Source organism: Myxine glutinosa, unplaced genomic scaffold, assembly GCF_964187855.1.
Source record: "Myxine glutinosa unplaced genomic scaffold, kmMyxGlut1.1 SCAFFOLD_1193, whole genome shotgun sequence".
Taxonomy (NCBI): Eukaryota; Metazoa; Chordata; class Myxini; order Myxiniformes; family Myxinidae; genus Myxine; species Myxine glutinosa.
This window is the reverse complement of record NW_027617288.1, coordinates 34,911-62,472: the sequence shown is the minus strand read 5'-3', so window position 1 is coordinate 62,472 and position 27,562 is coordinate 34,911. Positions and strand designations below refer to the sequence as shown.

General features: G+C 44.1%; 1 protein-coding gene across 1 annotated transcript in view; it reads right to left on the bottom strand.

Moving 5' to 3' along the window:
- LOC137439857 (uncharacterized) overlaps nucleotides 1-27,562 on the bottom strand; it is a 59,629-nt gene that overhangs the window by 11,250 nt on the left and 20,817 nt on the right. The window contains exons 6-7 of the mRNA XM_068136020.2: nucleotides 19,461-19,605; nucleotides 14,932-16,114 (exon numbers count right to left, since the gene is read on the bottom strand). Of these exons, the coding sequence (XP_067992121.1) occupies nucleotides 14,932-16,114; nucleotides 19,461-19,605 (1,328 nt within the window). The remainder of the gene's footprint in view (nucleotides 1-14,931; nucleotides 16,115-19,460; nucleotides 19,606-27,562) is intronic.

Genomic DNA, 27,562 nt, shown 5'->3' with positions numbered 1-27,562 from the left:
CGGCAAGTATGTTGATCTGTTCGTTTGTTTGTCTGTTTGTTACTTGCCGGAAAAAATTTTCCGGCAAGTATGTTGATCTGTTCGTTTGTCTGTCTGTTTGTCTGTCTGTCTGTCTGTCTGTCTGTCTGTCTGTCTGTTTGCAGCACTGCGTCTACACCGTTGCACGGCGAATCGCCAAACTTTGCACACATATTGGTCTTGCCCTGGAATAGACTGTGCCCAATTGATGACGTCATCGGTGACGTGGTTCGGCCGCCATCTTGGAAAAACTGAAAAACCTTGCACCTCTATATCTCCGAAAGTACTGAACAGAAAAAATTGAGACATGGCTCATTGTAAAGAACTCTCCATGGGGAATAAAATATGTAAATGATGACGTCATCAGTCACGTGGTTCGGTCGCCATCTTGGAAAAACGGCAAAACGTTGCGCCACTATATCTCCAAAAGTGCTGAACAGAAAAAATTGAGACATGGCTCATTGTAAAGAACTCTCCATGGGGAATATAATATGTTAATGATGACGTCATATGTCACGTGGTCGGCCGCCATCTTGGAAAAACGGCAAAACTTTGCACCACTATATCTCCAAAAGTGCTGAACAGAAAAAATTGAGACATGGCTCATTGTAAAGAACTCTCCATGGGGAATAAAATATGTTAATGATGACGTCATCAGTCGCGTGGTCGGCCGCCATCTTGGAAAAACCGAAAAACCTAGCACCTCCATATCTCCGAAAGTGCTGAATAGAAAAAATTGAGACATGGCTCATTGTCAAGAACTCTCCATGTGGAATAAAATATGTTAATGATGACGTCATCGGTCACGTGGTGCGGCCGCCATCTTGGAAAAACGGGAAAAAAATTCACCTCCATATCTCCGAAAGTGCTGAATAGAAAAAATTGAGACATGGCTCATTGGAAAGAACTCTCCAGGGGGAATAAAATAAGTTAATGATGACGTCATCGGTCACGTGGTTCGGCCGCCATCTTGGAAAATCCGAAAAACGTTGCACCTCTATCTCCAAAAGTGCTGAACAGAAAAAATTGAGACATGGCTCATTGGAAAGAACTCTCCAGGGGGAATAAAATATGTTAATGATGTCGTCATCGGTCACGTGGTTCGGCCGCCATCTTGGAAAAACGGCAAAAATTTGCACCACTATATCTCCAAAAGTGCTGAACAGAAAAAAATTGAGACATGGCTCATTGTAAAGAACTCCCGATGGTGAACAAAATATGTTAATGATGACGTCATCAGTCACGTGGTTCGGCCGCCATCTTGGAAAAACCGAAAATATTTGCACTGCTATATCTCCGAAAGTACTGAACAGAAAAAATTGAGACATGGCTCATTGCAAAGAACTCTCCATGGGGAATAAAATATGTTAATGATGATGTCATCAGTCACGTGGTCGGCCGCCATCTTGGAAAAACGGCAAAACTTTGCTCCACTATATCTCCAAAAGTGCTGAACAGAAAAAATTGAGACATGGCTCATTGTAAAGAACTCTCCATGGTGAATAAAATATGTTAATGATGGCGTCATATGTCACGTGGTCGGCGGCCATCTTGGAAAAACGGCAAAACTTTGCACCACTATATCTCCAAAAGTGCTGAACAGAAAAAATTGAGCCATGGCTCATTGTAAAGAAGTCTCCACGGGGAATAAACTATGTTAATGATGATGCCATCGGTTACGTGGTTCGGCCGCCATCTTGGAAAAAACGAAAAACATTGCACCTCCATATCTCCGAAAGTGCTGAATAGAAAGAATTGAGACATGGCTCATTGTAAAGAACTCTCCATGGGAAATAAAATATGTTAATGATGACGTCATCGGTGACGTGGTTCGGCCGCCATCTTGGAAAAACCGAAAAACCTTGCACTTCTATATCTCCGAAAGTACTGAACAGAAAAATTGAGACATGGCTCATTGTAAAGAACTCTCCATGGGGAATAAAATATGTTAATGATGACGTCATATGTCACGTGGTTGGCCGCCATCTTGGAAAAACGGCAAAACTTTGCACCACTATATCTCCAAAAGTGCTGAACAGAAAAAATTGAGACATGGCTCATTGTAAAGAACTCTCCATGGGGAATAAAATATGTTAATGATGACGTCATCAGTCACGTGGTCGGCCGCCATCTTGGAAAAACGGCAAAACTTTGCACCACGAAATCTCCAAAAGTCCTGAACAGAAAAAATTGAGACATGGCTCATTGTAAAGAACTCTCCATGGGGAATAAAATATGTTAACGATGATGTCATCAGTCACGTGGTTCGGCCGCCATCTTGGAAAAACCGAAAAACTCTGCACCTCCACATCTCCAAACGTCCTGAATAGAAAAAATTGAGACATGACTCATTGTAAAGAACTCTCCATGGGGAATAAAATATGTTAATGATGATGTCATAGGTTCCTCCATTATGACGTCATAATTCGCCAAGTACAAAACTTCATCCGATCAAGATGAAATTTCTTGAGCATCATCAAGGAATAAATTAGTTTAGAAAACAAGTAATGATGACTTCATCGGTCACGTGGTTTGGCCGCCATATTTGTCCTAAATGGCCGATAAAAAAGTACATTCCGGCAAGTCCTCGGTCTCTGACCGATTTTTCATCTGTTTGTCTGTTTGTCTGTCTGTCTGTCTGTTTGCAGCACTGCGTCTACACCGTTGCACGTAGAATCGCCAAACTTTGCACACATATTGGTCTTGCCCTGGAATAGACTGTGCCCAATTGATGACGTCATCGGTGACGTGGTTCGGCCGCCATCTTGGAAAAACCGAAAAACTTTGCACCTCTATATCTCCGAAAGTACTGAACAGAAAAAATTGAGACATGGCTCATTGTAAAGAACTCTCCATGGGGAAAACAATATGTTAATGGTGACGTCATATGTCACGTGGTCGGCCGCCATCTTGGAAAAACGGCAAAACTTTGCACCACTATATCTCCAAAAGTGCAGAACAGAAAAAATTGAGACATGGCTCATTGTAAAGAACTCTCCATGGGAAATAAAATATGTTAATGATGACGTCATCAGTCACGTGGTCGGCCGCCATCTTGGAAAAACGGCAAAACTTTGTACCACGAAAGCTCCAAAAGTGCTGAACAGAAAAAATTGAGACATGGCTCATTGTAAAGAACTCTCCATGGGGAATAAAGTATGTTAATGATGATGTCATATGTCACGTGGTCGGCGGCCATCTTGGAAAAACCGAAAAACGTTGCACCTCCATATCTCCGAAAGTGCTCAATAGAAAAAATTGAGACATGGCCCATTGTAAAGAACTCTCCATGGGGAATGAAATATGTTAATGATGATGTCATCAGTCACGTGGTTCGCCCGCCATCTTGGAAAAACCGAAAAACTTTGCAATTCCACATCTCCAAAAGTCCTGAATAGAAAAAATTGAGACATGGCCCATTGTAAAGAACTCTCCATGGGGAATAAAATATGTTAATGATGACATCATCGGTCACGTGGTTCGGCCGCCATATTTGTCCTAAATGGCCAATAAAAAAGTACATTCCGGCAAGTCCTCGGTCTCTGACCGATTTTTCATCTGTTTGTCTGTCTGTTTGTCTGTCTGTCTGTTTGCAGCACTGCATCTACACCGTTGCACGGAGAATCGCCAAACTTTGCACACATATTGGTCTTGCCCTGGAATAGACTGTGCCCAAATGATGACGTCATCGGTGACGTGGTTCGGCCGCCATCTTGGAAAAACCGAAAAACTTTGCACCTCTATATCTCCGAAAGTACTGTACAGAAAAAATTGACACATGGCTCATTGTAAAGAACTCTCCATGGGGAATAAAATATGTAAATGATGACGTCATCAGTCACGTGGTTCGGGCGCCATCTTGGAAAAACGGCAAAACGTTGCGCCACTATATCTCCAAAAGTGCTGAACAGAAAAAATTGAGACATGGCTCATTATAAAGAACTCTCCATGGGGAATAAAATATGTTAATGATGACGTCATATGTCACGTGGTCGGCCGCCATCTTGGAAAAACGGCAAAAATTTGCACCACTATATCTCCAAAAGTGCTGAACAGAAAAAATTGAGACATGGCTCATTGTAAAGAACTCTCCATGGGGAATAAAATATGTTAATGATGACGTCATCAGTCACGTGGTCGGCCGCCATCTTGGAAAAACCGAAAAACTTATCACCTCCATATCACCGAAAGTGCTGAATAGAAAAAATTGAGACATGGCTCATTGTAAAGAACTCTCCATGGGGAACAAAATATGTTAATGATGATGTCATCGGTCACGTGGTTCGGCCGCCATCTTGGAAAAACCGAAAAACTCTGCACCTCCACATCTCCAACAGTCCTGAATAGAAAAAATTGAGGTATGGCTCATTGTAAAGAACTCTCCATGGGGAATAAAATATGTAAATGATGACGTCATCAGTCACGTGGTTCGGTCGCCATCTTGGAAAAACGGCAAAACATTGCGCCACTATATCTCCAAAAGTGCTGAACAGATAAAATTGAGACATGGCTCATTGTAAAGAACTCTCCATGGGGAATAAAATATGTTGATGATGACGTCATATGTCACGTGGTCGGCCGCCATCTTGGAAAAACGGCAAAACTTTGCACCACTATATCTCCAAAAGTGGTGAACAGAAATAATTGAGACATGGCTCATTGTAAAGAACTCTCCATGGGGAATAAAATATGTTAGTGATGACGTCATCAGTCACGTGGTCGGCCGCCATCTTGGAAAAACGGCAAAACTTTGCACCACTAAATCTCCAAAAGTGCTGAACAGAAAAAATTGAGACATGGCTCATTGTAAAGAACTCTCCATGGGGAATAAAATATGTTAATGATGACGTCATCAGTCACGTGGTTCGGTCGCCATCTTGGAAAAACGGCAAAACGTTGCGCCACTATATCTCCAAAAGTGCTGAACAGAAAAAATTGAGACATGCCTCATTGTAAAGAACTCTCTATGGGGAATAAAATATGTTAATGATGATGTCATATGTCACGTGGTCGGCCGCCATCTTGGAAAAACGGCAAAACTTTGCACCACTATATCTCCAAAAGTGCTGAACAGAAAAAATTGAGACATGGCTCATTGTAAAGAACTCTCCATGGGGAATAAAATGTGTTAATGATGACGTCATATGTCACGTGGTTCGGCCGCCATCTTGGAAAAACCGAAAAACTTAGCACCTCTATGTGTCCAAAAGTGCTGAATAGAAAAAATTGAGACATGCCTCATTGTAAAGAACTCTCCATGGGGAATAAAATATGTTAATGATGACGTCATCGGTCACGTGGTTCGGCCGCCATATTTGTCCTCAATGGCCAATAAAAAAGTACATTCCGGCAAGTCCTCGGTCTCTGACCGATTTTTCATTACTTGCCGGAAAATTTTTTCCGGCAAGTATGTTGATCTGTTCGTTTGTCTGTTTGTCTGTCTGTTTGTCTGTCTGTCTGTTTGCAGCACTGCATCTACACCGTTGCACGGAGAATCGCCAAACTTTGCACACATATTGGTCTTGCCCTGGAATAGACTGTGCCCAAATGATGACGTCATCGGTGACGTGGTTCGGCCGCCATCTTGGAAAAACCGAAAAACTTTGCACCTCTATATCTCCGAAAGTACTGTACAGAAAAAATTGACACATGGCTCATTGTAAAGAACTCTCCATGGGGAATAAAATATGTAAATGATGACGTCATCAGTCACGTGGTTCGGGCGCCATCTTGGAAAAACGGCAAAACGTTGCGCCACTATATCTCCAAAAGTGCTGAACAGAAAAAATTGAGACATGGCTCATTATAAAGAACTCTCCATGGGGAATAAAATATGTTAATGATGACGTCATATGTCACGTGGTCGGCCGCCATCTTGGAAAAACGGCAAAAATTTGCACCACTATATCTCCAAAAGTGCTGAACAGAAAAAATTGAGACATGGCTCATTGTAAAGAACTCTCCATGGGGAATAAAATATGTTAATGATGACGTCATCAGTCACGTGGTCGGCCGCCATCTTGGAAAAACCGAAAAACTTATCACCTCCATATCTCCGAAAGTGCTGAATAGAAAAAATTGAGACATGGCTCATTGTAAAGAACTCTCCATGGGGAACAAAATATGTTAATGATGATGTCATCGGTCACGTGGTTCGGCCGCCATCTTGGAAAAACCGAAAAACTCTGCACCTCCACATCTCCAACAGTCCTGAATAGAAAAAATTGAGGTATGGCTCATTGTAAAGAACTCTCCATGGGGAATAAAATATGTAAATGATGACGTCATCAGTCACGTGGTTCGGTCGCCATCTTGGAAAAACGGCAAAACATTGCGCCACTATATCTCCAAAAGTGCTGAACAGATAAAATTGAGACATGGCTCATTGTAAAGAACTCTCCATGGGGAATAAAATATGTTGATGATGACGTCATATGTCACGTGGTCGGCCGCCATCTTGGAAAAACGGCAAAACTTTGCACCACTATATCTCCAAAAGTGGTGAACAGAAATAATTGAGACATGGCTCATTGTAAAGAACTCTCCATGGGGAATAAAATATGTTAGTGATGACGTCATCAGTCACGTGGTCGGCCGCCATCTTGGAAAAACGGCAAAACTTTGCACCACTAAATCTCCAAAAGTGCTGAACAGAAAAAATTGAGACATGGCTCATTGTAAAGAACTCTCCATGGGGAATAAAATATGTTAATGATGATGTCATATGTCACGTGGTCGGCCACCATCTTGGAAAAACGGCAAAACTTTGCACCACTATATCTCCAAAAGTGCTGAACAGAAAAAATTGAGACATGGCTCATTGTAAAGAACTCTCCATGGGGAATAAAATTTGTTAATGATGACGTCATATGTCACGTGGTTCGGCCGCCATCTTGGAAAAACCGAAAAATTTTGCACCTCCATATCTCTGAATGTGCTGAATATAAAAAATTGAGACATGGCTCATTGTAAAGAACTCTCCATGGGGAATAAAATGTTAATGATGACGTCATCAGTCACGTGGTTCGGCCGCCATCTTGGAAAAACCGAAAAACTTTGCACCTCTATATCTCCGAAAGTACTGAATAGAAAAAATTGACACATGGCTCGTTGTAAAGAACTCTCCATGGGGAATAAAATATGTTAATGATGACGTCATCGGTCACGTGGTTCGACCACCATATTTGTCCTCAATGGCCAATAAAAAAGTACATTCCGGCAAGTCCTCGGTCTCTGACCGATTTTTCATCTGTCTGTCTGTCTGTTTGTCTGTTTGTCTGTTTGCAGCACTGCGTCTACACCGTTGCACGTAGAATCGCCAAACTTTGCACACATATGGGTCTTGCCCTGGAATAGACTGTGCCCAATTGATGACGTCATCGGTGACGTGGTTCGGCCGCCATCTTGGAAAAACCGAAAAACTTTGCACCTCTATATCTCCGAAAGTACTGAACAGAAAAAATTGAGACATGGCTCATTGTAAAGAACTCTCCATGGGGAATAAAATATGTAAATGATGATGTCATCAGTCACGTGGTTCGGTCGCCATCTTGGAAAAACGGCAAAACGTTGCGCCACTATATCTCCAAAAGTGCTGAACAGAAAAAATTGAGACATGGCTCATTGTAAAGAACTCTCCATGGGGAATAAAATATGTTAATGATGACGTCATATGTCACGTGGTCGGCCGCCATCTTGGAAAAACCGAAAAATTTAGCACCTCCATATCTCCGAAAGTGCTGAATAGAAAAAATTGAGACATGGCTCATTGTAAAGAACTCTCCATGGGGAATAAAATATGTTAATGATGATGTCATTGGTCACGTGGATCGGCCGCCATCTTGGAAAAACCGAAAACCTCTGCACCTCCACATCTCCAAAAGTGCTGAATAGAAAAAATTGAGACATGGCTCATTGTAAAGAACTCTCCATGGGGAATAAAATATGTTGATGACGTCATCGGTCACGTGGTTTGGCCGCCATCTTGGAAAAACGGCAAAACTTTGCACCTCCATATCTCTGAAAGTACTGAATAGAAAAAATTGAGACATGGCCCATTGTAAAGAACTCTCCATGTGGAATAAAAAATGTTAATGATGACGTCATCGGTCACGTGGTTCGGCCGCCATCTTCGAAAAGCTTTGCACCTCTATATCTCCAAAAGTGCTGAACAGAAAAAATTGAGACATGGCTCATTGGAAAGAAATGTCCATGGGAAATAAAATATGTTAATAATGACGTCATAGGTCACGTGGTTCGGCCGCCATCTTGGAAAAACCGAAAAAATTCGCATCTCCAAAAGTGCTGAATAGAAAAAATTGAGACATGGCTCATTGGAAAGAAATGTCCATGGGGAATAAAATATGTTAATGATGACGTCATCAGTCACGTGGTTCGGCCGCCATATTTGTCCTAAATCCCCAATGAAAAAGTAAATTCCGGCAAGTCCTCGGTCTCTGACCGATTTTTCATTATATTTGTTGGTCAGTTGGTCAACACTATAAAAGTGACCTCAGCACCATCCCGAAACACACCACTGTGTTTGTTACAGAATGAGGTGTTTTACGGTGGCCGGAGTGCGTATCCATCCACCAACCTCCTTGAGAGAGGCCCCAGTGAGTTGGTACTCATTTTGCGGACCTCTGAAGGATGATTGGCTGAGTCAATCACACCTGGTGTTAATTCAACAGGTGACCAGGATTCAAACTCAGGACCCCCAGGATCCCAAGCTCTCCACCCTAACCGTTAAGGCAACACCAGGCTTAGGGTGGTTGGAGGCAGTCATAAGAAATTCTTCAATGTTTGAAGAGCCCTTGATCAAAGTTTTAATTATATATGATCTGGGGGGCACGCACCCTCCCTCCACTGTCATATATCATCACCCTGTTCTCATAATTTCAGTTCCCCCCAATCAGCAAGTTAGATCATTTGCCCCAACCAGGAATAGGACGTCATATATGAACGTTCCCTGAAGGGTGTTGAAAGAAACAACTGGTAAAGACAAATGGCGTTACATTCTACCTTTCAGAATGTAATTATCGGCGAAAAACTCACCCAATATGTCGGGTAAATATGTGAGGGACATACATACATACACACACACATACAGAGAGACAAACGCTGTAAACACAGGAAACACAAATATCTACAACGTAAAAAATCGTTTGTTTTATCACGAATTTTCCAGTTCGAAAAGCCTCTTTGCGAGTTTGAAGAAGAGGAAGAATCGCTAATGTATGGTTTATTCACACAGCCGTTTGAATGGAAACATTTATTATTCTACGACAGTAGAAACCCTTTCGAAGGACAAGGAACAGCATACAAAATTATATATACAATCTTGAAATTTTGCGAAGCAATAGAAAAATATTTTAAACTATGCAGATTGGTGGGATCTCGCGAGATCTTGGAGACGGTGGCAGGGGTTTTCGACGGTCCACACGGTCTCCACGTTTTTCAAAGTTAAGTCTGTTCACAATTGTATTTTGTCGAAACTGTATTTATCGTTCGGTGTGTGAACTTATAGTGTCCCCCTTGGAAGTTTCTCGGTGTTTATCTTTCATAAATTAATCGTTTGTTTGCCGCGTCGCGAGCAAGGCCTTGCAGCCTCAGGCTTCCCCCGTCGAAGGTTGTTCCTTCCTTCACTGTTTTGCTAGCTTTTTTGATTTCCCCTTCTCCACCAAGCTTCACCAAACATCTATTTGTCTAACGTTGTAACCCCCACACCGCCCCCCCAAAACAAACAAAAAAACAAACAAAAAAAACTTTTATTTCCCTTTCTCCTCGTGTGCTTTTGCCTCTGCCCACGTGCGCTGTCTCGCCCCGCCCCCATTTTCCCCTTGCCTTCCACCTTTTGCCCTGTTCAAGTGACTCGTGGTCGTCGCTCTAGGCTTCCTCTCCCCATTGGTATTTTTGTGAATATAAGATTGTTCTTCACAGTTCTGTTTAAATATGTTTCAACTATCCCCTTCAGTGTTTTATTACAACACGCTGTTTTTCTTCTTATTTAAAAGGCTCCTTTCAATTTCCTCTTCAACTCATTCCATTTCAAAAAAATATTCAATCTCTTATGATTCCAAATCACTCCGTGCTCTAAATTCTCATTCATTCCATCCCTCCTCCATCGTTCTTAAACGAATCGCTAACTTGAAAATCACAACAAACCCAATTTGTTATATATGTTCATCTTTCATGAATCATCCACTTTCTAAACTCCCCCCTTGCCCCACCCCTTCAAATCTCCCCTTCAAATCTCCCCCCCAACCATCCCTCCCACCTCCTTCTCAAAGCTGCCTCCTCCCCACTTCCTCTCCCTCCTATGTCATACCTCCACCTCCCCCAACCTTCTACTTTCCTCTGCCCCCCCTCAAACAAACTCTCACTGTGCCTCATTCCATCACCATCAACCCTTTCGTCCTCCTCATCCTTCCCTTTCTTGTAACTCTTCTGTAATCTCTGACACACTATCAACTGCTCTTCCTACATCCCCCTCTCACCCTTCATCTGACCCTACCCCTCCCCTCCCCTGTCCTGCACCCGATGCTCCCCCTCTCTCCTCACTAACGGTATGGACCTCAAACATCCGGGGCCTTCGCTCAAACCTGATTGATCTCTCCATTCAGGTTGCTTCTGAAAATCCAGACTTGATCTGCTTAACAGAAACTTTCCTCCTTCAAGATGTCTCTGATTCCTTAATATCTCTTCCTGGTTACTCCCTCCTCCGGTACGGTAGACCTGATCCTCGTCCTGGTGGTGGGGTGGCTATCTTTATCAAAAACTCTCTTCCTCACTCTCCCTGCACTGCCCTCTCTCCACCCCACCCACAGGAGTACCTCTGGCTACGGCTTCCTCTCCGCTCCCACCTTTTGTTCATATGTGTTCTGTACCGTCCTCCAAACAGTGATGACTCCATTTACATTTCTCTGTCGGACAACATGGACCAACTTCTATCAACTCATCCAAACTCTCTCTTCCTCATATGTGGCGACTTCAACTGTCATCATGCCAGCTGGCTGGGTGTGGGTTCATCTCTCACCAGCCATGGCACCTCAGCAAAGGACTTCTGCGACTCATTGGGACTGACACAATCTGTCAATTTCCCGACCCGGATCTCAGTCAATGGAGTATCTTCTCTTCTGGACTTGGTTATGACTAACTTCCCTGCAAATGTCTGCTGCTCTTCTTCTGCTCCAATCGGTTCTTCTGATCATGTGCTTGTTAAAGTGGACATCTCACTGGCCATTCTCAGAGAGCCTCGTCAGCGCCGACGAATCTGGCATTTCACTCAGGCCGACTGGCACGGTCTGCAAGCAGCCATCAATCAACTGGACTGGTCTCCCATCTCTAATGCCTCTGACATCAATTCTTCCTGGGAATTCTTCCAAAGCAAACTGCTCTCTCTCATGCACAGATTTATCCCATCTCGTCTTCAGTTGTCTTACCCTTGCTCCCGTCCATGGTACACTGAATCTTGTGGTGAGGCAGTTGCCCTGAAACAACTTGCCTTTGCGTCTTGGAAGGCAAATCCAACTGAAGGCAATCTCAGTTCCTTCCACCAAGCTCGAAACAAGTGTGTTTCTACCCTCAGGAGTGCCAGGAAGCACTATCTCTCCACACTCAAGATTGAACTCTCAAACCTGTCTCCTTCCTCCAAATCCTGGTGGCGTCTGGTCAAATCCGTTTCTGGTGTTTGTTCCCCCTCCATCCCCTCCTTTACCTCAAATGGCTACACAGTTGACACCGCACGTGACAAAGCCGAATGCCTCAACTCTGTGTTTGCCTCAAAATCTTGTGTCCCAAACCCATCTCTCTCTGTTCCCACCTTTCCCAGTCGAACCCAACTGCTCCTGGACTCTGTGTCCTTCTCTCCTGACAAGGTGGAGAAGTTTTTATCAAACCTCAACTCTGATTCTGCAACTGGACCAGATGGCATCAGCCCTCGGGTCCTAAAATCCTGCTCTGCCACTCTATCTCACCCTCTCTCTGTTCTTTTCACCCTCTCTTTTGCTCAAGGTCATCTGCCAGCATCTTGGAAATCAGCAAACATTACCGCTTTACACAAAAAATGTGCAAAAACAGATCCTTGCAACTACAGACCAATCAGCCTGCTCCCAATTATCAGCAAAGTCATGGAATCCATCATTGCTTCAGATATCAAATTCTTCCTCTTCTCCAATGGCTTGATCTCTGATCATCAATTTGGATTCAGACCAGGTCATTCTACTCTGGACATGTTGCTTCTGCTGTCTCAACAATGGATGGAGGTCCTCAATGCCAAACAGGAAATCAGAGCTGTCTCACTTGACATATCACGTGCCTTTGATACGGTCTGGCACCCAGCTCTGCTCACCAAACGCACCTCCTATGGTATTCAGGGAAATCTCCACTCATGGCTTGCGGATTTCCTCTCTGGTCGTAGGCAACGTGTGGCCCTGAATGGATTTCTCTCATCTTCCCTTCCTGTTCTGGCTGGAGTTTCCCAAGGTAGTGTTCTGGGCCCTGTGCTATTTGTGGTCTTCATCAATGACCTCTCCGACTCTCTGGAAAATCCTCTCTATCTCTTTGCTGATGACTCCACTATCTGCCGCTCCATTCCTCATCCCTCAGATCGGCAGTCTGCAGCCTCCTCACTCTCTGCAGACCTGGACAAAATCACAGACTGGTCAAACAAGTGGAACATGTCTTTCAATCCTGACAAATCTCACACTCTTACAATGTCTCTCCGAAAGGACCGACTGGACAACCCTCCCATCTACTTTCTCAACAATCCTCTCCAAGAAGTTCTGTCGCTCAAGCTTTTGGGTCTCACTATCTGCCATGATCTTTCTTGGGAAAACCACATTTCCAAGCTGGCCTCCAAAGCCAGTCGCCGACTGGGCATCCTCCGTCGTGCGAAGTCCTTCCTTGGCACACCTGAGCTCCTCACCACATACAAGGCTTTCATCCGCAGCTCAATGGAATACTGTTCCCCCCTCTGGGCTGGTGCTCCTGCCTCACACCTTGCTCGGCTTCACGCTGTTGAGGCCAAGGCTTTCAGAATCATTGGAATCTCCTGCGATGTAGTCAACTCCGAGGGCCTTTCACTCACTCACCGCAGGCAGGTTGGTGGTCTTTCTGTCTTCTACCGACTCCTCTCCGGCCTTGCTCCCCCAGCTCTCTCTGTGCTCTGTCCCCCCAATATTCCTTCAGGTCGCACAAGATCTGCCTGCAACCCTCTTATGGTTAAACTGCCAAAGTCTAGGCTCTCTGCTCACCTTCACTCTTTCATTCCCCTTTTCTCCCGCCTCTGGAACAAACTCCCCCACTCCCTTCAATCCCACTCCTCCCTCCAGGTCTTTAAAACAGCTGTTCACCACCATCTCTTATCTTCCCCCATCGAAAACCTTGATCTTTTCTACCCCCGGTAATTCACCCCAGAGTCCTTGCAGTGTTCATATGTTTTATTCCTCTCCCACCTCCCCCCAAGTCCTCCCGATGTCCCTGCTCTCAAATGTTGTGTTTGTGTCCTTCCCCCTCTCTCCCCATCTTGTCTGCCGCTCCCCTTGTTTTTTGTGTTTCGGTTTGTCTTTTTGTGATTAATGTTAGCTCTTTCACGAGCCTCGATCTTGTATCCAACAACAACAACAACAACAACAACAACAACAACAACAACAAAAAAATATCAACCCACAAACAACAACTATAGCCATGACAAGAATCGAGTGTTATAAACTATCCTTATTTTCACGTGTTTTACTTCAGGTGTTTCACGTGTTTGTTTGTGTTTCACACTGAATGAAAAACGTAAAGGTAGAGAATGCAGATTGCGATATATGACAGGTTCAACGATATGTCCGGCCTGATCTGCATAGAAATCACAATGGCGGTGTGAGGAGTCAGCTGTCCTACCGCCGAAATGACATCACATCGCCCCTGTCATGTGACCAGTTTCTCAGCTCTGATTGTTGTACGTTTGAGGGGACATACATACATACATACATACATGCATACATACATACAAAAACTGTTCTCGACGGCTTTGCCCTATGGGCTACGCCGTAAAAAAAACAACGCGCCATCCCATAACCTCTCCGGAACTATGTTCCAGGTGAGCTAAAATGAAATCAGATGTTGAATTAGGAGTTGAGATAAAGCCGTGAAAGAGTCAGAAAGCACAAGCCTAACAAAAGAGGCTTCTGTGGCCTTCAGAGCAAACAAAATGGTGGAGATTTATTTTTGAAGCTCACCCTTGAACGAGTGAAGCCCCTCTCTGAATGGACGCTGGACAGCCCTACTGGAGGAGAGTATTACAGTGTCGAGGACCAAATTGATGAGCATTTATCATACAGATTGGCAATCCGATCCTTACACAGCCAACCACCGGCGCGGCACCATCACCCCACCTCCACCCCGATGGACCGCACCTATTGTCCACTCACTCCAACCCATACCTACCTCCACCCTACCCCTAAAGACCCACCCTGAAACACTTATCCACCTACTCAACACCACCCCATATACCAACCCTGACCCCTCAAACTTCCACCACCACTCCCACCTCTCCCCACCCAACCTACTTCCACCCACTGTACCCTACCAGCAAACCCGACCCTCCCAACGACCTCCCCACCCTCTCTCTCCCCTCCACCCCTCTTGTCATATTCTCACCAACCCTCTGCTCAAATTGGTCCTGCTCTTTGGATGAAGAAATGAAGATCAGGTTGTTGAGGCTGCAGCCCAATAAAATGTAATACCTGAATACCTCCTCGAATGAATTTGATTAATATAATTTTGAAAACATTAATTTTAATGAAAAAAAAAATCATTTTACTATTTAAAAAGCTCATTCAGATATTTGAATGATTGGTCAAATGATGGCAACCAAAATGAAAACAAAAATGGAGAAGATCGGCAGGGAATGTTGTCACAACCTACCCTCCTCCACCCCACCGAGGCATCTCTGTTGCCAGTAAGTTTCTCTCCTGTAGAACAAGGCCTTGGAATTCCAGCGTATATCCCGCCAGGAGCTGCCAGATGAGGGGCCGCAGGCCCGGTACCAGCCATGCTGTTTCCCAAAGCAGCACAGTACTGGAGACTTGAGAGTTTTTCAATTCCTTTTTCTGTCTCAGTCCCACGACTTTCAAAATGAAGGGCAGGGTGTTGGTTACCAGCAACCACATACTGTGCAGTAGTGGACGGACCCTGAGTGCTGAGCATTGAGTGCTGAGAGCAAGTGGTGACAGAGGCAAGCGCAGGAATCGAGGTAGTAGGTGGGGTTATATCTGGAGTTGCCTTCGATCCAAGACGAAGACTGGAGCTGGCAAGACTTGAACCAGCTGGAGACACTCTGGTTAGAGCTGCAGGACCAAGAGTTGCAAAGTTAAAAGCTGCTAGATTAGCCGAATTAATACCTGTTGATGCTAGTCTTGCAGAGCTAAGGCCTGCTGTCGCTAGATTGTTTGAGGTGAGGCTAGACATTGCTAATCTAGCAGGGCCAAGGTCGGACACAGTGACACTGGTTGTGGATGGCAATCCTGGTGCACTTTTGCCAGGAGAGGCAGAGTTTGGAAAAGTGAGTCCAAAAGTGTTCGAGCCCGAATTATCAAAGCTATGCTCTAGCGTAGTGAACACGGGATTGGCACAGCCACCTGCCCAGTTCCGGGGAGCTGGCCATTGCCCCATTTCACAATGTGTCGGCTGCCCTCCGCCACCACCGAGCAATCCAAATACATGACCCAGGCCAAGGTCTTTGAACAAACCAGGATCTCGCTCAAGCTTTGACTCCTGGTTGATGTCCCAATCCCAACCTAGCCCAGTTCCTCTGCCGACTCCCAATCCGTGATCTCGCCACGGTTCTTGGCTGAGTTTAGACTCAAGGCCTGGTCCAGCTTCAGGTCTGACAGTGCTGTCCTGACCGTTTCCAGATTCTCGCCTTAAACCAGGATGCTCCGGAGGACCAGGAAGTGGAGTTTGAGCTCTCCGGCGAGAGCTCGTTGATGGTGGAGGGGGTGGAAGTCCATTTACGAGTTTTGGAAGCGAGGATAGGGAGGAAGGTCGACGAGGTGCATGAGGAATAGAGCGAATAACCGGTGGAGCTCTGGGTGGTGGGACATCCATCCTGCATAAGAAAGGAAAGAAAAGGCAAGATTAAAGCAGCACCAGATGCAGTATATGTTATGAATATTATGTGATGCAGACATGCCAATGAGGATTGTAGAAAAAAGTGCAAAGTAATTGAACAGGTACTTTTTCTCTTTCTCTACCCCTTTATAAGGGGTGAAGTCCAATGGGTACCAATATTCTGCCCTGCCTTGACTGCAATACCCCTCCACTTCCTCAGCCTCAGCCAACACTCTCCATCCACCCTCACCTTATTTATATCCCTCTTCACACAATCCTCCCATCAAAACCACAATGTAGCTCTTTTCCTCCTACCTTGCTCCCTCAACCTATCCGCTCTCTTTGCCATTCTCTCTTACCCCATCAATACCACGTGATCATCACACTTCAGCGGACTTTTTACCAATCTCCCGGATAAGCTCTTCTGTACACCAATCTCCTCCCTCAGTTCATCCATCCTCCTTCAATCCACCCTCTTCACTCCTGCAATCCTCGCAGACCTGCAGCCTCTGTTGTTGTCCCTCGGTCAGTGTCACCATCTCCAGAATATAAAGGTAGGCCAGTGTTACACACAACATCAGAACCTTCTCTTTCAATTTCCTTCATATTTTCGATTCCTCAACCCTCCTCCACCTGAATCCTCCTCCACACCTCTGCATCAGACTTACCAGCTGACATCCCTGGTCATTGTTCCTCCTCCCCTCCCCCCAGATACTCAAACCTATTTCCCTGTCTGATCTACTTCGCCTCTAACATTTTCTCTGCTGATCGAACCAACCCACATCACCTCAGTGTTCTCCATCTCCCCCTTCAGTCCATGCTTCCAGAATGCCTCCTTGTACTCCCCCAATACTTCCTGCATCTCCCACTTACTCTCCTCCACGACAGCAAGATCATTCACATACAACATCCTCCCCAGAATACCTTTCACATTTATGCTCCTGCTTACAAGCTCCATCACCATGAAAACTTGAGTGGGCTGAGAGAGCTTCCCAGCCTCAAACCAATGTCCACATTTAACTCCTCCGGCATCCCAGGACCAACCAAAACTCTTCCGTTTGTTCCCTTGTACATCCCTTCCACCAACCTAACTTCAAATTATTTATTGTCAATCGATAAAGTGACCTCCTTTGTTATTAGTGAGACACAGGAGTTTGAGTGACTGAATTTAAGCCTCTTCCCTCTTTTCAGACCTTAAGAAAATCACAAACTGGTCAAACACTTGGAATATGTCTTTCAATCCTGAAAAATCTCAAAATCTCTGTGTCTCACTCTGTCCCTCACTCTCTGTTCCTTACTCTCTCTCTCTCTCTACCTCCCCCCACCCCCCTCTCTCTGTCTGTCCCTCTCCCTCTCTGAAAGTATCGTCTGGCAAACTCTCCTGTCTACTTTCTTAACAATCCTCGAGGAAGTTCAGCCACTCAAACCCCTAGGTCTCACGATCAACCGCAACCTCTCTTGGACAAACCACATTTCAAAGTTGGCCTCTAAAACCAGCCGCCGACTGGGCATCTTCCATCGTACAAAGTCCTTCCTTGGCACGCTTGAACTTCTAGCCATATGTACAAGGCTTTCATCTGCATCTTGATGGAGTACTTCTCTCCCTTCTGGGCTGGATCCCCTGCCTCAAATCTTGCTCAGCTTGATGCCGTGGAAGCCAGGGCTTTTAAGATCATTGGAATCTCCTGCAATGAAGCTGAGTCTATGGGCCTAACACTTCCCCCATCGTAGACAGGTCGGTGGTCTCTCTGTCTTCTACCGCCTCCTCTCTGCTCTTGCACCCTCTGCCCTCTCCGTGCTTTGTCCCCCCAGGTTTCTGCAGAACACACACGTTCCACCATCAACCCCTTATAGTGAAACTCCCAAATACAGAATCACTGCTCGCTTCCACTCATTTGTTCCACTCACCTGCTCGCTTCCACACCACTTTCTTCCCACATGTGGAACCACCTTCCACATTCTCTTCTATCTCATTCCTCCCTCAGGTCTTTAAGACAGCTGTTCACCACCATCTCAGATAATTCCACATCCACAACCATGATCTTTTCTACACCTGGTAAACCTCCCAAAATGTTGTTTATGTATCAATCTTGACCCCCACTTGCGTTCTCCCCTGCCCCTCTTCATTATCTGTATCCCTAGTTTGTTTGTTACCATTTATTTTCTCCCTCCACCCTGCTGTTAGCATTTTCCCCTTCTCTTTCTGCTGTTCCTTTTGTTATGTTGCGTCCTGCTCCATTCTGTTTTCAAGCTGTTCCACAAGCCTTGACTATGTACAAAAAAAATAAAAAATCTAATACCACTTATCTTGCAGCCCCGCAACCAAACCAAATATATATATATACATATAGTCATGGCCAAAAATATTGGCACCCTTGCACCTTTTTCAAATAATGCACCCCCGCAAGAGGAAACTTGATTGAAGAGTGCACCGAAGGATTGTTTGAATGGTGGAGAAAGCACCTCGATCAACTGCCAAACAGATTCAAGCTGACCTTCAGACACAAGGTACGACAGTTTCAACTCGCACCATCTGTTATCAACTCATTGAAAGGGGTTCTATGGAAGGAGACCCAGGAAGATCTCACTGCTGAGAGAGGGACATAAGAAAGCCTGACTGGAGTTTTCCAAAACACACCTGGACAAGCCAAAGTCCTTCTGGGAGAATATCCTGTGGACAGATGAGACCAAATTAGAGCTTTTTGGTCAGGCACATCATCTCTATGTTTACAGAAAACAAAATGAAACCTTCAAAGAAAAGAACACCTTCCCTACAGTCAAACATGGAGGAGGTTCAGTGATGTTTTGGGGTTGCTGTGCTGCCTCTGGCACTGGGTGCCTTGAATGTGTGCATGGCATCATGAAATCAGGAGATTACCAAGGCATTTTGGAGTGCAATGCGCAAGGCATTTGCAGGCATGTTTCCAAGTATTCTTGGCTTATTTTATAAACTTTGTGAGTCGAGCTGAGCACTCTGGGTGGATCATGTTATTTTAAAAGTCCCGTCTGTATTAGAAAATAATAAACTTCAACTCATATCTACTTCAACTCTGATTAATTTATGAAGGAACCTTATATTCCTATGTCCTTCATTCATGGTGAGTCCTGCCATGTGTCCTTTTGATTCTCTTATTCTGTCTTTCATTTTCTTTTTGCTCTGCTCTTTCTCTTGCTCTGCTTAGTCCATATTTTTAAACTGCTAGTGTTCTCACCTTCAGGCACTATATAGTCGATTTCACTGAGGAGGCTTTACAACTTCACTCAATAACTGGGGTCAAACGAGGTCAAAGTGCCCGTCTCACAAAACACTTTCTGAAAAAATAGGATACTGTATTTCACTCCACCTTATGTCATTGGGCGTGTCCTCTTCCTGACTCCTCCCTTTTCTTCTCCATCGTCTGCACAGCCAGCCAATCAAAATGACCGTGCCCACAGCAGCGAGGGGGCACCCGATTGCAGCACTCGTAAATGCCGAGGGGGGATTCCAAGCTGTAGTTACCGTGGGGATAGAAAGAGTCAAAAGTAAAACGACAACGACCTATCCTCCAGCATGAAATTTGTGATACCTGCGTCACATCATCTCCTCTAAACAGGTATTGTGCATGCAAATGGGGTTTGACCATGCTTCTTTGATCGCACATTGAGCATGCAATGAATATGGTACGTGGTGTTTATGACCACCTGGTTTGTGATGACCACCTGGTTTGTGGAACAAATTATGAAATTCAGCAATCCCAGGATGACGTGTTGATCAGTAAAACTTTATGTTCAGCACATCCCATTTTGTTGCCCTTCCCACAAAAAAAATCTTAAGTTTAGTCTTTCCAGTGAATGGATTTGGTCGTGGATACTTGAGATGTTGCAAAGAAATACCCCGGTAGGTATAACACGTCTTATATACCCAGTATTCCGTATCAGATATTGGGTATCGCAACTCACATAACGCATCCATGCTATCATGAATCACGTACCAGATACCTGGTATCGTGTACGTGATATCTACAGCATATATCTTGTACATGGCAGCACGTAGCTGTTATCATGCATCAGGAACATCATATCACATATCCAGTATCATGTATCCCGTACATGACAACATGTAGCCGGTATGATGTACATGATATCACGTAGTCGGTATAATGTACATGGTATGACAAAGACGGTATCATGTACATGGAATCACATAGTCAGTATTATGTATCCCGCACATGGTATCAGGAAGCCGGTATCATGTACATGGTATGACAAAGACGGTATCATGTACGTGGTATGACAAATACGGTATCATGTACATGGTATGACAAAGACGGTATGATGTACATATGACAAAGCCGGTATCATGTACGTGGTATGACAAAGACGGTATCATGTACGTGGTATGACAAAGACGGTATCATGTACGTGGTATGACAAAGACGGTATCATGTACGTGGTATGACAAAGACGGTATCATATACGTGGTATGACAAAGACAGTATCATGTATGTGGTATGACAAAGACGGTATCATGTACATGGAATCACATAGTCAGTATTATGTATCCCATACGTGCTATCAGGAAGCTGGTATCATGTACGTGGTATGACAAAGACAGTATCATGTACATGGTATGACAAAGACGGTATGATGTACATGATATGACAAAGCGGGTATCATGTACGTGGTATGACAAAGACGGTATCATGTACATGGAATCACATAGTCAGTATTATGTATCCCATATGTGGTATCAGGAAGCCGGTATTATGTACATATGACAAAGATGGCATCATGTGCATGGAATCAGGTTGTCAGTATTATGTATCCCATATGTGGTATCAGGAAGCAGGTATCATGTACATGATATGACAAAGACGGTATCATGTATGTGGTATGATAAAGACGGTATCATGTACGTGGTATGACAAAGACAGTATCATGTACGTGGTATGACAAAGACAGCATCATGTATGTGGTATGACAAAGACGGCATCATGTACGTGGTATGACAAAGACGGTATCATGTACGTAGTATGACAAAGACGGCATCATGTACATGGTATGACAAAGACGGTATCATGTACATGGTATGACAAAGACGGTATCATGTACGTAGTATGACAAAGACGGCATCATGTACATGGTATGACAAAGACGGTATCATGTACGTAGTATGACAAAGACGGCATCATGTACAATGTACATGGTATGACAAAGACGGCATCATGTACATGGTATGACAAAGACGGTATCATGTACATGGTATGACAAAGACGGCGTCATGTACATGGTATGACAAAGACGGCATCATGTACGTGGTATGACAAAGACGGTATCATGTACGTGGTATGACAAAGACGGTATCATGTACATGGTATGACAAAGACGGTATGATGTACATGATATGACAAAGCCGGTATCATGTACATGGCATGACAAAGATGGTATGATGTACATGATATGACAAAGCCGGTATGATGTACATGATATGACAAAGCCGGTATCATGTACGTGGTATGACAAAGACGGTATGATGTACATGATATGACAAAACCGGTATCATGTACGTGGTATGACAAAGACGGTATCATATACGTGGTATGACAAACAGTATCATGTATGTGGTATGACAAAGACGGTATCATGCACATGGAATCACATAGTCAGTATTATGTATCCCATACGTGCTATCAGGAAGCTGGTATCATGTACGTGGTATGACAAAGACAGTATCATGAACATGGTATGACAAAGACGGTATGATGTACATGATATGACAAAGCGGGTATCATGTACGTGGTATGACAAAGACGGTATCATGTACATGGAATCACATAGTCAGTATTATGTATCCCATATGTGGTATCAGGAAGCCGGTATCATGTACATAGGACAAAGATGGCATCATGTGCATGGAATCAGGTTGTCAGTATTATGTATCCCATATGTGGTATCAGGAAACAGGTATCATGTACATGATATGACAAAGACGGTATCATGTATGTGGTATGATAAAGACGGTATCATGTACGTGGTATGACAAAGACAGTATCATGTACGTGGTATGACAAAGACAGCATCATGTATGTGGTATGACAAAGACGGCATCATGTACATGATATGACAAAGACGGCATCATGTACGTGGTATGACAAAGACGGCATCATGTACGTGGTATGACAAAGACGGTATCATGTACGTGGTATGACAAAGACGGTATCATGTACATGATATGACATAGACGGCATCATGTACGTGGTATGACAAAGACGGTATCATGTACGTAGTATGACAAAGACGGCATCATGTACATGGTATGACAAAGACGGTATCATGTACATGGTATGACAAAGACGGTATCATGTACGTAGTATGACAAAGACGGCATCATGTACATGGTATGACAAAGACGGCATCATGTACATGGTATGACAAAGACGGTATCATGTACATGGTATGACAAAGACGGCGTCATGTACATGGTATGACAAAGACGGCATCATGTACGTGGTATGACAAAGACGGCATCATGTACATGATATGACAAAGACGGCATCATGTGCATGGAATCACATAGTCAGTATTATGTATCCAATACGTGGTTTCAGGAAGCCGGCATCATGTACATGGTATGACAAAGACGGTATCATGTACATGGTATGACAAAGACGGTGTCATGGACATGGTATGACAAAGACGGCATCATGTACGTGGTATGACAAAGACGGTATCATGCACATGGTATGACAAAGACGGCATCGTGTACCTGGTATGACAAAGACGGTATCATGTACATGGTATGACAAAGACGGTATCATGTACACAGTATGACAAAGATGGCATCATGTACATGGTATGACAAAGACAGCATCATGTACGTGGTATGACAAAGACAGCATCATGTATGTGGTATGACAAAGACAGCATCATGTATGTGGTATGACAAAGCCAGTATCATGTACATGATATGACAAAGACAGCATCATGTATGTGGTATGACAAAGACGGAATCATGTACATGGTATGACAAAGACGGCATCATGTACCTGGTATGACAAAGACGGCATCATGTACGTGGTATGACAAAGACGGTATCATGTACACAGTATGACAAAGATGGCATCATGTACATGGTATGACAAAGACAGCATCATGTACGTGGTATGACAAAGACAGCATCATGTATGTGGTATGACAAAGACAGCATCATGTATGTGGTATGACAAAGCCAGTATCATGTACATGATATGACAAAGACAGCATCATGTATGTGGTATGACAAAGACGGAATCATGTACATGGTATGACAAAGACGGAATCATGTACATGGTATGACAAAGACAGTATCATGTACATGGTATGACAAAGACAGTATCATGTACGTGGTATGACAAAGACAGCATCATGTATGTGGTATGACAAAGACGGTATCATGCACATGGTATGACAAAGACGGTATCATGTACGTGGTATGACAAAGACGGCATCATGTACATGGAATCACATAGTCAGTATTATGTATCCCATACATGATATCAGGAAGCCGGTATCATGTACATGATATGACAAAGACGGCATCACGTACGTGGTATGACAAAGGGAAGTGAATTTTTGGCAATAACTTTATCACCGTTTTTTTGTGATTGAAATTGGCCCAAAGCAACATTGTGAGCCACTACATTTAAAGGGCTTCAAGGAAATTGACCGCATCGAAATCTGCGCTCATTATGGGGGTCTACGGGGGAGGGGACGGGGATTGACCCCCCAAAAGGTATTTTTTCTCTTCTCTGAAACTACAAACACAATTTCAATGAAACGTGACCACAACCTCCATCACCCGTGATGTACCAAAGTTTGTTCGCGGCATTAGAAGAAAAAAAAAAATCAGTGGATTGCCCCCAAAAATACGTATTTTACTTTATTTTCCTTTACATATTTTATGGGTCCCCACACCTGTGAGTGGTTTCCTGATTCTACCTGCGCAGGGGCATTGCCACTATTTTTACCTTCGCAGGAGGAGAGGGTCCGTCTGCATTTGGGTTCGTTTGTCTGTTTGTTTGTTTGTCTGTTTGTCCACACAGAATAAATATGATTTTCTCTGCAACCGTTGGTCCGATTGACAGGAAATTTCCACCATAAGTGCAACTCCACCTGTATAATTTTTTTTATGATAATTATGACGTCATAGGCCACGTGATATGGGCGCCATCTTAAGTCCAGGCAAAATAAGGTTTCACTTGGAACAAATTGCAACAGAAATTATTTCACCATAATACATTTCTACAAGGTCCCCAGAACAACATACTAAAAGTCCCAAGCAATCCCAACATGGGAAATATGTCTAATTTGCATAATCCAATATGGCCGCCAATCTGCAATATTTCTCTCATATAACGAATGATGCTCTGTCTATTGGTGACAGATACACGAGTTTCATTACAAACTCACCATACTATGCTTATATAAAATGTTCAGCTAGTGAGAATTGCTGTAGTGATTGCTGTAGGTATACAAAATGCTGGAACATCCAACTCAAACGATTAAACAGTTTTGTCATCCTCCTCTGTGAAATCTGGTAGTTCTGCATTGGTACAACTTGTACCATGACATTCCCCGCACACAGCACTGCATGTGAGACCATATTTTCTACAAGTACATCTTCGTGTATTGCAGTCCTTTTTACAGTTGCAGCAGATGACGTCCAGGAGTGCTGATGGTGCTGCGGCCTGATCTGTCAGTATTGGTAGGCAATGTCCATATACTACGTGCCATCCCCACTCCAGTGGATTTAGATCGATCCCTTTCCACTGCTGTATTTGGTGGTACACACGAAGGCTGTGGTATCTTGCAGCTGCAGAGGTGGGTGGCAGGGTCTGTGGCTCTACATGTGAAACATTCTTGGTGACCTTCTCACAAAACCGCTTGTACCGTAAGGTGTCCAATCCTTCCTTCCCAGATCCTCCATACAACGACACTAGTGCATGTTCTCCTGCCTTGGCGATAACCTTCTCCTGCATTTGATGTGTTTGACTGAAAACTTTAGCTTGTTGATAGAAGAAGGCATCGTTCATGAATTTTTTCAGTGCTAGACTCTTTCCCAAACCAAACAGGCGAGAAGGTGTATCGCAACCAAGAATAGCATGTACGAACAGCATACAGTCACATACATCACTGCCAAGCAAATTCTTTGATTGCTTCATGTTCCAAATCCTGTTCTTTCTTGAAGTTTGCTTTGGTTCTGGTATCAGGAAGAAGTCATGTGTGTTCATTTCAGCATGGTGAATAAGAAGGATGAGTAAGTCCGTGTCATCTCCCACCAGCACAGTGTTTGTTGTTCGTGCAGAGGCGACAGCTGTTTGAACAATTAACAAATCAGCATCTTGCTTCGCATGAAATGTATTGCACCCAGCTGTCTCCAGTTTGTCACTCAGATAAGAAATGAAGCGCTGTTTGTTCCTCGCATTGTTCAAGAAATCCTCTATTCTGGATTGAATCACCATTTCACCTGCGAAGTGAACTGTCACACCAGTACAGGCTCCTGTTCTTCTCATGTGTGTGGCATCTTTCGTTGATGGGTCATCATTGTAGCCATCAAAGACAACAGTAGCATCAGCATATTTCTGTACAACATAGTTGGTGTATAGATCACACACATAATCAAAGGTAGAACCTCTTGGCCAGGGTAGTCTGTGAAGTAGAGCACCACCATCAAGGATGTACTGGACATTTTCAGTAGGTTCTCGTTGTTTCTCTGGGATGACTTTCCAGATAGAATCAGCAAGAGTTGCCTTATTGGCCTGCAGTGGAAGGGAGGAAGATTCCCACAATGCAGGAGGGTGACTACAGAGTTCATACTTGAACAGTGATGGAACATCTTCACAGCGTTCAGCGACAGTTATCAGCCTCTGGAATATCAGCTGTGGATCCACCTTCACAGATTCGCCTTTGATTTTGACAGTTGATCTTGTACCGAGTGTCTTTGCTTGATCAGCTTTTCGGAAGACAAACTCATCGACAGATTTCCCAACCATTGACGCTAGAATCCGTTCACCAACCTCTCTTGATCTTTCAACATTGACTCCTTCCTGAGCTGTCATGCCATTTGCAATGTTGAGCAGTGTACTGTTATTAACAAATGGGTTTCTCTTTTCAAGATAACTGATAAGGTCAAGGGTGTCGCTGACATCTCTAGCTTGTCTTGCTGATGATATGTCCTTGTGTTGGTCACTGGTTTCATATGACACACCACTGAGCTTTTGCATGGCATCATTGATGTTTGCACATGCTGGCATAGATAGGACCCACACCAAGCGCTGGGTTTCTGTCATCCCCTTTCCTCTTGTAAGTCCCCCACTTGTCTTAACACTTCTCATGAGCACTTGTTCAATAATGAGATCGGTCGACAATCCTGACCAATATCTGTCGCTGCGTCTCACCACATGGTATCCCTGCTCAAATTTCTGGTTGACTTCTGGGCGTGTCTCTGGCAGATTTCACATCATTTGAAGATAGATATATGCAGACTTTGCATATAGTGTGTGTCCAGATGCTGCAAAGTATGGTAACATTTCACGTACTGATTGGAGATGCATTTTCCAATTGCCTGTGCGTTCAGCCTTGAGAAACCTCTGTAGAATGTCTACCATTTCCATATATTGTATCCAGAGTTCTGCGGTCCGCATTGTGGTCATTATGTCCTTCTTTTCCTTCAGTTTCCTTTGAATTCTGGTCCAGACATCTGCCAAACACACGTTTTCTACAGATGTTGAAGAGGAAACTGCATTGTCATATACTTCTGCTGCTACGGTCAAGTCGGTTGTGTCAGAATGTTGTTCGACATCATCACCTGTCATCACTTCATCAGGGTCCTCTGCTTTCATTTTGGATGGCACTGGTACATTGTATGCACTGGACAGAAGGATGGTGTTCAGTGCAGCATCTACTAGCATGTGACCACGGACTGCTCTGGACACAGCCTTGCCAGTCAACATGTGGCTCACGGTGTTACTAGCATACACAACCTCAAGGACTTCTTCCAATCCGGAACCTGCCATCAGATGCCCGATGCTACCCAGGAAACTCATTTCCATGTCAAACCCTCCCAGTTTGAGGACCATTCGCCGGAGATGACTGTCAACTGGTTGAGATCGAACAATTGATAATGCTTTCCAATACAAGGGTTGATCGAATGTGAGGACAGGAGTAACACCATGTTGCCTGGCCTGAGCTGACACAAACTTTAGTGTGGAATAGATACAATTTGGATCACTAGGATTGAGATCAATCATTGGAAGGAATATCACAGAAGACTGTCCTGGATATTGGCCATGATGGAACATTTGCATCATACCAGACCATGCTGGTCTTGGAGAGCGAAGAAGTAGGGAGGTTTTCCATAGAATGTCATGTTGAGATGTCGGATCATCCGCTGCCGTGTGTACAAGTGGCAGATAGGTGAGTGGTGGCA